At 36.3% G+C, this 14,607-nt stretch overlaps 1 protein-coding gene across 1 annotated transcript in view; it reads left to right on the top strand.

Annotated features, from left to right (window-relative positions):
* Window positions 1-14,607, top strand: part of LOC121857678 (structural maintenance of chromosomes protein 4-like) — a 37,380-nt gene that overhangs the window by 12,969 nt on the left and 9,804 nt on the right. Inside the window, exons 4-6 of the mRNA XM_042353740.1 lie at window positions 3,855-4,022; window positions 4,935-5,108; window positions 5,512-5,703. Coding sequence (XP_042209674.1) covers window positions 3,855-4,022; window positions 4,935-5,108; window positions 5,512-5,703 — 534 coding nt within the window. The remainder of the gene's footprint in view (window positions 1-3,854; window positions 4,023-4,934; window positions 5,109-5,511; window positions 5,704-14,607) is intronic.

Genomic DNA, 14,607 nt, shown 5'->3' with positions numbered 1-14,607 from the left:
GAGTTTATAATTTATGTGCAAAAAGCCAGATGCTACACCCCAATCAATTAAAAAAAAATATTCAGCTGTATGGATATGTCAGGGTGTAGCAACTGACTTTCTGTACATGTACAGTAGCTAAAACATCTATCTGTGCAGGTGGGGATCAATATGCTCAGAAATTTTGCGTGTGACTGTTGACAGCCCTCATATACCAAAATTTTAGCGTCCATGGTCTCATATTGTTTCACACAAAGTATTTGCCATAAAAAGTTCTTGGATGCTTTAAAGGGTCATGCAAAATATATATATATATATATATATATATATATATATATATATATATATATATATATATATATATATATATATATATATATATATATATATATATATATATATATATATATATATATATATATATATATATATATATATATATATATATATATATATATATATATATATATATATATATATATACACACACACACACACACACACTCACACACACACAGTTGTACCCCGCTTTACGCGGTCACTTGAACCCACAGGGTACCGCGTTAAGTGAAAACCTTTTCACCGCATTAAGTGAACAACAGAACATATGGGATTAATTCCAATAGAGACTGGCCCGACCCCCAAACTCTACTTTTTCCGACAATACTTATGTTCTAGTAAAAATAACATCTTAATTTTATGATGGTACATGCACGCAATTAATACTTAAGAGAAATACAGTCGCCAAGTTAATGTCCATTCAAATAATGGACTCAACTCCTTCCCCCTCTTCTCACACTACACTGCTGGCTCTTCCGTCTCTTGAGAAATTTTGGGGGGAAAACCACTAGATTTTAATAAATAATACCTCAAACTAAAGTTAGGATAATATAATTGACATTGCTGGATTCCTTGTAAGACCAGGAATATTTTGAATATAAATGTCATATATTTTGCACAAAAGATAAAATATTTACTCAGAGTAAACATTATATCTAAAATTTGTATGTCTAATGCAAAATCTTTGATGTTTATATTCAAAATGATCATCAAATTGTAAGAATTCCAGCAATGTAAATTATATTCTGGCCGGGTAATTTGTATGAATTTTATGAGCTAAAACAAATATCTTCAGTTAAAATAAAAAATATTCTTCACGACACTATCTGTCAATCAAAGTACCCCACCTTGCCTCCCCCCCCCCTCTTCCAACCGCGCCAGATGGTCGGTCGATCCCAACCCTCCCCCCCACCCCCCACCAACCCTCCCTACAAGAGAAATGTTGGGTGAAAAACTAAATTTTAACATTTAGTATTAAATAATACCTCAGATTAAAGTTAGGATAATATAATTGACAGCCAAAAAAAAAATAGTTTTCGAAAAGTCCGGATTCTTGGGTGGTCCGGATTTCTGGCATCCGGATTTTTGGACTTTTACTATATATATATATATATATATATATATATATATATATATATATATATATATATATATATATATATATATATATATATATATATATATATATATATATATATATATATATATATATATATATATATATATATATATATATATATATATATATATATATATATATATATATATATATATATATACACTGTATATATATATTTTTTAAATAAATTATTGAGTCACTTCTCAACCAGGCATACCAACCATTCTGAGAAGACATGAGCCATAGTGCTCATTCTGAAATCTGTCGTACCCAGCTGTTCGAGAACTTTTTGACAAGTGTATATGTATAATGAATTTTTTCTTTCCTCTAGAGCTCAATTCTCTGCCATCTTTGTTGATTTGTTATGATTCCTCACTTGAAAAGGGAAAAGAGAACATTAATTTTCCTATGGTGTAGTCAACAAAAAATTCTGCACCTTTATGTTGCTATACAATATGACACACTAGACTAAGAATTCTGAACAACACAGGTATCATAAGATAGGCAGAATACATCATATTGGTTACACAATGCATCACACAATCAGAAATACCAACCTTACCAAATGAACATGGTCTCAGTCAGTAATTGTTGCAAAGGCCGTCAGACCCAGGAGTGCATAAAAATTTTTGTTGACTGTACATGCTATGAGACATCTTTTCTGTCTCTTGAAATTTTATTTCAGTTAAATCCTAAGTTAGGAGAGTGGCTGGCTGGTAAAATTTGAATTTATTGCCTTGTGTTTGTAGTTTCAAATTTAGTCGTTATGCTTGAAATTTCATAAATTATATTACAGTAAGGTATACTGTATATGGTATAAGGAAAGTTTTACATTATAATTTTGTTCAGTTTTTCTTCAGTCCTATAGGTTTCAGCAATGCTTTATTTGATCCAGTGATATAGGACTGTAGATGCATACAATATTTAATAAATTTTGGTAATGACATTCTCTTACACCTGCAAACATAACTGCTTCCTGTCTCTTGCAATTGAGATATTGTTAGAGTAGACAGGATTTTGCTTAGGTATTCTTCAATACTTCCCCATTAGCTGAAGCACCAGAACAATTGGTGCAGAGTTCTTCCAGGGATGAGAGATTTCCAAATAACAAGATGATTCTTGCAAAACCCACAAAGAAACATGGTCATAAAAAAAGAGGTGCACAAAAATAATGATAAATATAAATTCAGAATAAATAATAGGAGGGACAACAAAATAAGATACTGAATAAGGATTGAAATCCACAGAAAAGATGGGTACAAAGATAAGACTGACTGACAGTATAGTATAGATAAAAAAATTCTTGCTATGTACACTGATTGTTTCATAACAAATGGTAACAGGCTGGGTAATTGCAAAACTTAAAAATCTATTGAATTTTTAATATAACTTTTTGGAAATCACATTTATGCATTTTTTATAAGTGACCCAAGCAGTAGAGTGTTCTTTGTGTGAATGAGGAAGAAGTTAAGCATTAATGTTGTAGCTGAAAAACTTAGCAGTGACTTGTGTAAGCACAGAAGTTTATGGGTTACAGGTGGAGACAGCAGCAGCCAGGTCAGCTGGTTGTACAGTATACATGTATAGTAATTGTGTCTGCAATACAGGTATTATACTCTTTTTATCTGATGTGTGACCCTTGCAAACTCTCCAACACCATGATCATTGCATTTTTTTTGCATTCTCTTTTCTGTACTAACAACATTTTTCCTGCAACTTCACTTCATCCCTGTTTTACCTTCAGTGTACAGTACTGTAATTCCTTTTAGCTTTATTTACTGTACCTCCAACTCAAATACAGAGGGCTTGTAGCATTCATGATGTGTATTTGTATGCTTGTTAGTGAAAGTGTTTTTATTGACTACCACTGAAACTGTTAAAGTAATAAAGTAGTAAAAGAATGAAGTTTCTTGTTCTCTTCATTTGTCTACAGTACAAGCCCTATTAAATTTTTGTCTTGAGAATTATATCTTTCAGGAAATATACCTTTTGAAGCCAGATACAGGGTGTCCCCGACTTATGAACGTCTGCCTATACGAGCGGAGTTAAACTTGAAATTTATAGTATTTTATTTACTCGACTATTTTTTACTTTCATTTACTATATTGTGTCATTCTATTTCTTCTTTGTCATAAATTAAGTGATTTTAGATGTATATAAGGACTTAGGGCTATGATATACGTAGTGGGATTTTATAAATTGTTCAGTAAGTACGGCATGCACATAGCATATGTTCCGACTTACGTACAAATCTACTTAAGAGCGTCCTCAGGAACGGAACCCGTTCATAACCCGGGAACACCCTGTAAAGTGAGTGTTCAACTTTGTTTTTTAGGGAGTTTGTTTCCTAATGGTTTCCTTTTTATTGATCCTTAGAAAATTTAGAGAAAATTAAGTTTTACCTCTTATTCTCCAGGTAGCTATTAAAACTGCCCAACGCAACACTAAAAAAACTCGGGAGAAGATAACAGGAATGGAGACAGAAATCACTGAGGTACAAAATGAACTCCGAGGTATGCAGGGTAAGCGTTCAGTGATTGAGGAGGAGGCTGCGAAGGTGCTGGAGCAGTTACAGTCAGTCACGGTGAGCCACCTATTGTAAAGCAACAGACTTAATGCTAATTTTTTTATTGTATACAGTACCTGTATTTTATATATAGCATTGGTCACTGCATTACCACCACTTTTCAGCTTACTAGCAATTTGGGCATTCACCTGCTCTTTGTTATGACCTTCGTTGTCCAGTGATCATAGAAGAAGGGATTGGAGTAGTCAGAAAACCTGTTATGTTGGCAGGGTCACACTGAATAACACTCTTCTTCGTTCCGGGGAATTGAAAGCACAACCACAGTGATGAAAGGCAAGCATGCTACTGTCATCCATGAAATACAATTGTCCTTAACTGATGTTCTCCAATCTTTGCCTGTGGAGTATTGAGAGGGTGATACCACATGAATTACAGTAGGTGAAATAGGTTGATCCAAAGGTAAAGAAGGATTAATTTTTTAGAGCAAAAAATGTCCTGATCTGAACAAGAAAAGACTTCCATATAATAATAGTGTTTCATCATGTACAGTATGTCAAATTAACTCCTCTCCCCCACTCCCTCCCATTCACAGCATTTTTTTTTTGTATTAGAAATTAAACCATGCTGGAGAAAATCCCTATAAAAAGTGGGAATTTGATCTCGCCTTTTTCTCCATTAAATATAATTAAATATATGGTGACCAGGATTAAGAGCACCTTCTCCCCACTTTTATTATACCTGTATATCATATTTGTATCACTTACTTTACTTGTATATTATTTGGCAATCAAGTGACTCATTATTTCTATTATTATACACACACACACACACTATTCGTTCTTATGTTGTGATACTCTGTTTTCTGCTGTGGTAATCCCCCTTCACAACAAGTCCCCAAATCAAACACAGTATCCATGGGTAAATTTTCCCAGTGTCAGAACTAACATCAGAATATATTTTTCTTGACAGCATGAAGAATTAGAATTAGGAGAAAAGGTTGGTGAATTGAAGGCTGAGCACGAAGTATATGTCAGAAAGGAAAACAAGATAAAATCCAGCAAAATTGAAATTGACCAAGAGCTGGACAGGTATGAAGGCATCATCAAGGAAAATAAGGCCAAGATGTCCCATTGGAAGAAACAGGTTGGTGCTCCTTAGACTGCTACTTGAAGTATTGTGGTGTCCCCTGTATCAAAAAATTCACTTTCCAGTAAATAGTTGATTATTATGTATACAAAGATAATATACAGACTTATTATCATGCATTATTAACCTGTTTTTATTAATGTTTAGAGTGAATTATGGCAATTGTGAACTTTGCTATAGTGAATGGTAGGATGAAAAATTTGGTAAAAAAAAGAGAGAGAGAGAGATAACATTGGACATACATGCTCCTTTAGGGAAGCTACATTATGCTTTGTTAATTCACTAAGGATGGAAGATTATTCAAGAGTGAGATGTCTAAGGTTATTAGACTATTTATTTTTCTCACCATTCTCTTTAATGTGCATGTTTCTGTGAGGTTCTATTCTTTCATTTACCACAGTTGAATCGTCTCGAGTTGACAGACATTCCAATAAACAAGGGGGAAGAGGATGAAGCTGAGTTAGCTGTCCTTGGACCTGAGGTTCTTGATGAGCTGGACCCTAAGCAGCTTCAATACCAACTGACCATCTTGGAGGAGAAGTTGGCACAGTCCAAACCAAACCTGGCTGTTGTTCATGAATACCGCAAGAAGGTAAAAGAGATCATATTCCTCATTTGTCATAGTATGAGAAGATTTATGTTGTACTCGAATTTTAATAGCTTAAGTTTTCAGGAATGTAACCCAGGCCATAAATGAGGAGTACCAGTACAGTCTCTCCTCGACTTAAGACAACCCGGACATACGACCGGCATGGTCGTATAAAATACTTTTCACATTACGTATTTTCGAGGCCCGAATCGTTTGGTCGTATGTGACCCCGTACGACATCGTGGGCCGGGCCGCCTCGTGGCGTACAGCATCCACACCGTAGCCCGCTCAGTTGTTGTTTGGCTGTCGTTGTTGTTAGTGATCGCGCTGTGTACTGACAAAATTTTCGTTTGTAATTCCCTTTAAAATGGCTGGCAAGCGTAAAAGTGAGAGTTCTCGTGGGGCTGAGAAGAAAAAGAGACAGTCAATTACTTTTGAGATGAAAATTAAAATAATAATGCAATATGAAAATGGAAAAATGGTAGCAACCATTTCACGCGACCTTGGCTTCTCTCACTCGACGATATCAACAATTTTGAAGGACAAGGAATGAATTCGTGAGGTAGTGAAAGGATCAGCACCTGTAAAGGGAACAATATTAACGAAAAAAAGACAAGGTCCTCTTCATGAGATGGAGAAATTACTTGTGATGTGGATGGAAGATCAGCTGCAAAAGCGTGTACCCTTAAGCCTTCTAACCATACAGGCTAAGGCAAGAAGCCTTTTCGAAAGCCTGAAGAGCAGGCAGGAGATGAGTGCGACCTAAACTTCACAGCAAGTCATGGGTGGTTCCAAAGGTTTAAGAAACGTTACAATTTGCACAGTGTAAATGTGAGTGGAGAGGAGTTAGATCGCTTCATTGTGGAGGGAAATTATTTGCCAGAACGGACATACATCCACAAAGAGGCGAAAACCGAATCACACTTCTGTTGGGAGGGAATGTAGCTGGTTTCAAGGTAAAACCCTTCATGATATATCATTCAGAGAACCCAAGGGCTTTTAAAAATGTCAGCAAGCACACACTGCCAGTGTTTTATCGCAGTAATAAGAAAGCTAGGGTCTAGCACTGTTTGAGGATTGGTTCCTGAGTTGTTTCATTCCATGAGCCAAGGAGTATTGTCTGCAACAAGGGGTTGCTATCAAGATTTTATTAGTTTTAGATAATGCTCCGGGACACCCACCACACCTGGACGATCTGCACCCTGATGTTAAGGTAGTCTACCTTCCACCTAACATTTTCTCTATCATCCAACCCATGGATCAAGGTGCTATTGTTGCTTTTAAAGTGTATTATTTACGTACGACCTTCACTCAGGCTGTTGCTGCTACTGAAGGTGAGAAAATGCTCAGGGTTTTGGAAGGACTACAACATTTTGCAATATACAAAGAACATAGCTGCAGCATGGGATGAGGTTACAGGTCAGTGCATGAATGGAATTTGGAAGAAGGTCCTGAAAATATATGTGAACTGTTTCAAAGGATTTAATGAAGATAAAGCAATTTCTGAGATTAGTAACAAGATAGTGCAGATGGGTCAACAGCTGGAGTTAGAAGTTGATAATGAAGATGTTGAGCAGTTGGTGGAAAGTGTAGCAGAAGAGCTAAGTAACGAGGATCTTATTGAACTGGACGCACAGAAAATTACAGAGGAAGAAGAGAGAGACAATTTGAAAGAAGAACCTGCACCCCCCCAAAACGTTTTCAGTGAAACAAATGGCAGAGGCATTTGTTACTATTAATAAGGGGATGCAAATGTTTGAAGAAATGGATCAAAATGTTGAGCATTTTGCAGAAATTGACAGACTGATCCAAGATTCACTTGCTTGCTACAGGGAGATTTACAATGAAAAGAAAAGGCAAACTGTGCAGTCTAAATTGGACATATTTTTTAAGAAGTCCCCCACTGCTGTCTCCTCACACCCCACCACTGCTGCCTCTTCACTCCCTAAAGATGATCCAATACCTTCAACAAGCAAGTATGTTAGCCTGTCTGAAGAAAGCAAACTTGATGACCCACCCAGCCCGGTCTCCTCCTCTGCTTCATCCAATTAATGTAGTCTACATGCTTAATTAAAAAATTATTGAGGCCCCGTGTGCATTCAGCTGACTACATTAAAGTTAAGTGCACAGTAACACTTTATTCATTTTCGTTATTGATTACTTTTGCTGTGCTGTATTTCATTTTAGAATTTTATGTATTATTTTCGCCTTTTCGACTTACAACCTGGTCGTTGGGACGGAACCCCGTCGTAAGTCAAGGAGAGGCTGTATATAATGCAAATGGTGCTGTTACAATCTTTAGGTCATGAGACCCACGAATCCCCCTGGCCAAGAAAGGGTGACCTGACATTCCATCAGAAGGTCAGTAATATGAGACCACTAATCCCCCACCCTACCACCACCTGCCATTGCTTTAGGTCAGGTACACGAGACCCTCTAATCCCCACAACTCCATGGGAGTGGAAAATACCAGTCTTTGCTGTAACACAGTTTCATTCACGCCCATATCATATAGATTTTTAATTTTCAAATATATTTATTTACCAAACTTTTAGATAAACTATTCTGGATTATTATAGAAAATAAATGGAGTTTCTAACTTATTAGAACTGCATTTACAGACTCTAGTAGTTTAGACTCAAGGAAAACATCCCCAGCACCTCTGGGGAAGTGGACTAGTGTCTACATGTGCAAGATGTCTAGTTTAGACACTCGGAAACTTTTCCCAGTAACCGGAAATTATTCCGGGGATAAGGAACTTTTCTGGGTTTGAGAAAGTCGTCTGGTTAGCCGGAAATCTCTCATCCCCGGAAGTGCTCTGCACCAGTTCCGGCTAACAGGGATACCGCTGTACAAGGTACATGAATTCTCCAATTCATGAAAGAGTTATTTTCCCGAAAAGCTTTCATAAATAAATTTTTCATAATTTGGATAACATTCTCCAATTCGAAAGCTGAGATATGTGCCTATGAAAAAAACAAAAGTTCAAATTATATATACTGTATATATATATATATATATATATATTTTTTTTTTTTTTTTTTTTGCTGTACATTGATTATAAACATAAAAAGTGAAGTACATACATGCGCTGAAGGAGAAAGACACACAAGTTACTGATAAACTGCACCACCGGTTGTGATACAGTCCTGTACGAGATTCCCAGTCACAGTAGAACGTCGATATAGCATGAGATACGTTCCAAGAGAGGTCTCTTTAAAAAGAATTCTCACTAAATTGAAGTGCTGTTTCAATGGAATAATTTAGTTTGGTACTTTAGTGAAACACAAAATACTAAAAAGACTGAGAGTCTACCCAGATGCACCTCAGCCCATCTCCTAGAATAAACAAAACATTGTTTTTTGGAGTATTATGCTAAGACTAACACTCATAAATCAACAGTCAAGGTTAAGGGATGTGAAATGGTCTGTTTACTAGTGATCAGCTGATGGGGGGGGGGTCAGGTGATATGTTTGACAGTCGATGCCAAGGTCTAGTGCTTATTTATTTATCTGTCCTTAAGAGTGACTTTAAGTTTTTCTCTTATAAAGTGTTACTAAACTGACCTGGGAGAATATAATTAACATTGCTGGAATTCTTATAAGATACTGCTTAGTTTCAATATAAGCATTAGGCGCGAATTTTAAAGTATGATGCACCAGATTGACTCGTGCAAAGTAGGAAAGATTCTCTTTAATTTAAAACATTGTCCTTAAATGTGGGTGTCGCTTTAAATTAATAATCTTACATTGAATCGCTTTATATCGACGTTCTTCTGTACATGGTTTTTGTTTTGTAGTGGGCACCAACAGTAAGTTTACTGCACTGTAAAGTAGCTGAAACAACTATCTGTGCTGGTGGGGGTCGATATGCTCCGAAATTTTACATGTGACTAATGACAGCCCTCATATACCAAAATTTATCATCCATGGTCTCATTGTTTCCCACGAAGTATGCACAGATAGTTGTTTTAGCTACTGTACATGTAAACATTTTGAGATGGTTTGCTTTCACTGAATTATATTTTTTATGCAATTTTATCTGGAGAAGAAATGCTACACTTATTCCTTTAACAGTTTATTCTTTCCATTGGCATCAGATCAAACTCTGAGATAGGAAAAACATCAGCATTCCCACAATGGAAATAATCTTGAGTCAGTGTCTTGACACTACTTCATGTAATGGGCCTTCGAGCCATAACTAAAGCACTATGTGTATTTTATATTTAGATTAGTTAATCACTATTCATACAGTATAATACTGTTTGTTGTTTTTAGTTCATTGCTTTTATAAACTGAGCAGGTCTGGCACAAGAAACTCTTGAGATGCCTTTGTTAGCATCTCAGCATTTTCCAGTGCTGCAAAAACAATATATGTTTGGATTTTTCATATACAGGGTACTGTACTGTACAGTATGCAAAAATTGAAATCTGGGGCAAAAATGTTCTTTGTGACAACCACTTGGCAAACATGTGAATTCTGTGAACTAAAAAGCGACTTAGGCAATAGATCTTGTGACCATGAACCCAAAATATATCAAGTATGTACTGTACTGTTGCACTTGGTTGTGGAAAATGGCTGTAAAATAATGATGATGCACAATTTTAACCATGTGTTTTGACCCAAAAACCATAAACACAAATTATCACATACTGTACATAACAGATACCAATGACCCAAAGAACCCTATTTAAACATAGTACAGTAGGGTCGGGATATATAACGAGATAGGGTCCAATGATGTTCGCTATACAGTACAATTACCGCAAAAAGTATTGATACCCTTTAATTTTTCACATGATATTCATAGAAAAACTTATTTCAAGGGTGAATAAAACACATTTACAGGCTTAAAATGTTTTTCTACTGCTATTTAGTACTTACTCATATTTCCCTTACATTTTATTACCAGTTGAAGTCTTTTTGGGATGGATTCTGCTAATATTTGAAAATACTCTCCATCCATCTCAAACTCCCACATGCACTTGGTTTCCTCCTGTAGTTGATGTACAGTTGATGTGTAATGTGTTGACAGCTTCCGCTTCATCTCGTGCCATACATTGTCGATGGGGTTTAAATCTGGCGAGTTCCCAGGCCACTCCAGCAATGGAATAGTCCTTTCCTGTAGCCAAGTTGTCATACTTTTTGACCTGTGACAGGGGACACCGTCTTGCATGAAGAATGTGGACTGGTGAAGTTGACAATAATCCAATAAATGTTTTTCCAAGACAGTCTTGTCGCGATCAGAGGCCATTGCCGTGTTTTAGTGGAGGAAATGGAGGGCAGCGCGACGTTTTCCACTGAACACTCCCCACACCATCATACTTGCAAGATGTTTCACGGTTTTAATGGTGTAACGAGGATCATACCGGCTGGTGTTGGTGGGCCCTTTGACTGTACGTTTCCCTGCAATCAGGATGCAAAAGTGCTTACATCATATCACACCACAGAATTCCATTGTTCTTTGCTCCAGTGCTGGTATTTTCTTGCAAAAGCAAGCCGCTGACGGCACATTCGGTCCATGGGAAGTAGTTTTCGTACAGCTTGATGGGAAGGTAGATGAAGTTCCTTCTGAAGGCAATGTTGAATGGTTTGTTCTGATATGTTAGCAGGAGGATGGGGGTGTGCTTTCTTCAATTGTGATGCACTCACATTAGGATCTCTCATTATCTCTAGCCTCAGTAGTGAATCAGTGCATTTGAAGGTCTTCCTGGTCATGATTTCCTTGGTGGAATAACGTTGGCGGGAAGGTTGCGTGTAGATCGCTTGAGTCTCTTAATTGTTGTCATTCCTCGTCCTGTTCTCCTTGAAATTTCTTTCACAGTGGTTTTTTCCTCAAGCAGGGCAAGGATCCAACCATTCTCTGTTTCAGAAATGATTTTGGGAACCATAAATATAGTTTTGAAAACAAAATTTGGGCTAATTGTGGATGTCTTAATTTGCACTCATTTGTTTGGTGAGCGAAAATTAACTTGCAAGTGGAGCACTGGCCAAATTTCTTCTACTTCTAGTCGCACGGGAAACACTGTAGAGTTGCCAGGTGTTATATATTCCCGCCTTGACAAATTTGGCGGGCTGCTTTTAGCGCGGTGAAAGCATGTATATAAACACAGCTAATTATGTAGAGGGGATCGATATTTTTTGCGGTAATGGTACAGTGGTCCCTCGATTAACGAACAATAATAACGTCAAACATAAAGACAGTCCCATATGAAGCAGTGGAGTCTCGATCATTTGCAGGTTAAGCACGAGAAGACATCGTGAATTATCAAATCGCGAATTATAGTTTTAACTGATTTAATAAGTTTAGTTCCAAAGGTTAAAATATACCCTTAAACTATTCCAAAACTGCTTTAGTAAACAATAAACATCATAAATATTATATAAAAATATATTGTGACATTATTGTACAAAAAGTAATTGTACTGTAGTTCTACACTCTTATTACATAACCAGCTCTCTCCTTATAATTTTGTGTGGGTTATGCCAATACTACCACATCAACCTTTAGACAGCAGGTGCTGGGCTGGCTGTGACTGCCCTATGTCATCAAAGAACCAGGAATCTAATATTTCACAATAACTAACTATTTTATTTATGTTTTATTAACCCGGTACCAAATGAACCGAAGTAATGTGGTAATTTTGGTGAAATTGCGTATGTTAGAGTAAGGATACCGGGGCAGGGGTAGTAATAGGGTTACCTGCGAACTAATTTGTATTTCACGGATTATCGCGACTCCACTGTAAAACGGAAATATATATTGTACTCAAAATCCACTTGATACTTGGAAACTTAGTTGTTAGTGGTAGATTATTTAATATGGAGTAAATGTGAAGGGGTTCTAGTGCTTAGTTATTCTGTATTTTTGCATTTGCCAAAAATTAACCAAAACTGCATTAATAAACAATAAAAATGATACAGTACATGACACATCATAAAATACAATAGCATAATGTATATTTTATGTACAATAAACATCTCCTTCCGCTCTCAAACCACCCCTCTGAGTGACACCTACAGTGGGCAACCATTCAGACAGAGACGTGTGTGTGTCTGCTGCGCTGTGACATCACATTTTGGGGTTGGTGGCTGGGCTAGTGACAGAGGCAACAAACCATACAGGCATTATAATAGAAAATAATTATTTTTTATTGAGTTTAAATTTAACTTGACAATCAGTGAATCAGTGACAGAGGATAAAGTAACCTAATATCAGTGGTGCTTGTGAGGTGAACATGTTTAAAGTGAAATAGGCCTGACTAGCTAGTCAGGTGCACCATTGACAAACCACCCACTGCCTCCATACATACAGTACTTTTTCTTCTCACATATACACACCCATGCTCTTTGTTTTTCTGATTTGATTTAAAAGTTTTATATTACAGTATTTTTTCTTTATTTCTAAGTCACATTAGACTGTGGAAATTATTTTTCCATATACTGTATTTTATAGTTTCATTACATAAAACAATGGCAACATTTGTAGCCATCTCACAGCTGATTGGTGATTTGTGTTATGGGGAGTTGTACTATTACATGGATCACTCACTCCTACAGTGATTTAATTGCATATACAGTGTGTACATACTGTGTGTATGGTACATTATCAACACTATCCAGGCAAAAACACAGGTTACTAATACAAATAAGTTAGTATGGTTTTCATCCAAAGGAATAGAATGGGATGTTGATTGTAAAATATGATACAAATTTATATTCTTAATCTTTGACAACCTTCAGTTTTACTAGTACAGTATTCCTGTAATGTACAGATTTTTTCTATTGCATGTAAAGGCTTAATTTTTAGCAGTGTTGACTAAAGCAACAAGCTGTACAGTGGTCCGTCGGTTAACGAGCGCCTCGGTTAACGAGTTACCTCCCATAAGATTCTTAAATTCGGTTAACGAGCAACCCCTCGGTTAACGAGTTTCTTATGAGCCGACCTCAACAAGTTTTGGCTTGCACTGGGCGGTCAACCAGCTGTAGTATTAGTCCGCCAATACATTAATCGGTTCTAGGGCTTAAATTCCTTACTATTTTAGTAAATATCAAGAAGTTTATACTATTCAATAATTTTAAAAGTTTAATATTAAATTTTTCAGTCATTTTAACAATTATTGAACATAATTGAAGGTAAAGTGACTAGTTTAATGCGCGGCATCCAGCAAACAGGCGTTAGTCTCTTTGTTTTCACTGGAGGTAACATCTTGCTTCAGACTCTCTTCAACTAAATGCTTCTTTTCTGTGTTTCCAAGCAAATTATTGGTCATTTTGAAATTTATTTTACATATTGACAATATATAGCGCAGTGCAGTGTTATTTTAAAGAAAATATTCTTTATTTACAACAAGTTTAACTTTAAAAAGCACGTGTTGACATTGTTTGAATCCAGCATGGGGCCTAAGAGATCAAGAAAAGCGATTTCAATCCAAACCAAGCAGGAAATCATAAAAAAACATGAACAAGGCATTAGAACAAATGCGCTATGCAAAGAATGTGGCATGTCGACATTAACTGTGTCGACAATTCTTGCACAGAAAGACAAATTTAAAGAAATGAAAATGAGAGACAAATCTACAAGAGTGTTTAAAAGTAGATCCCTAATTGCAGAAACTGAGAGGTTACTTATCATCTGGATTAGGGAAAACAGATGAAAGTTGATTCAGTTTCTACTTAATTCATTTGTGAAAGAGCCAGCGAGATTTATGAACATATAAAGACAGATCAACCTGGTTCTTCAGGCTGGTTCGAAAAATTTAAGAAAAGAAGTGACATTTTTAGTGTTGTTAGGCATGGTGAAGCCGCTAGTGCTGATAAGGAAGGGGCAGCAAAATTTTAGATGAATTTAAAAAACTGATGGAAGAAGAAAATTATCTTCCACAGCAAGTGTTCAATGTGGACGAA

Source organism: Homarus americanus, unplaced genomic scaffold (assembly GCF_018991925.1).
Source record: "Homarus americanus isolate GMGI-L3 unplaced genomic scaffold, GMGI_Hamer_2.0 scaffold16712, whole genome shotgun sequence".
NCBI classification, from domain to species: domain Eukaryota; kingdom Metazoa; phylum Arthropoda; class Malacostraca; order Decapoda; family Nephropidae; genus Homarus; species Homarus americanus.
This window is presented reverse-complemented; position numbering and strand designations above follow the sequence as displayed.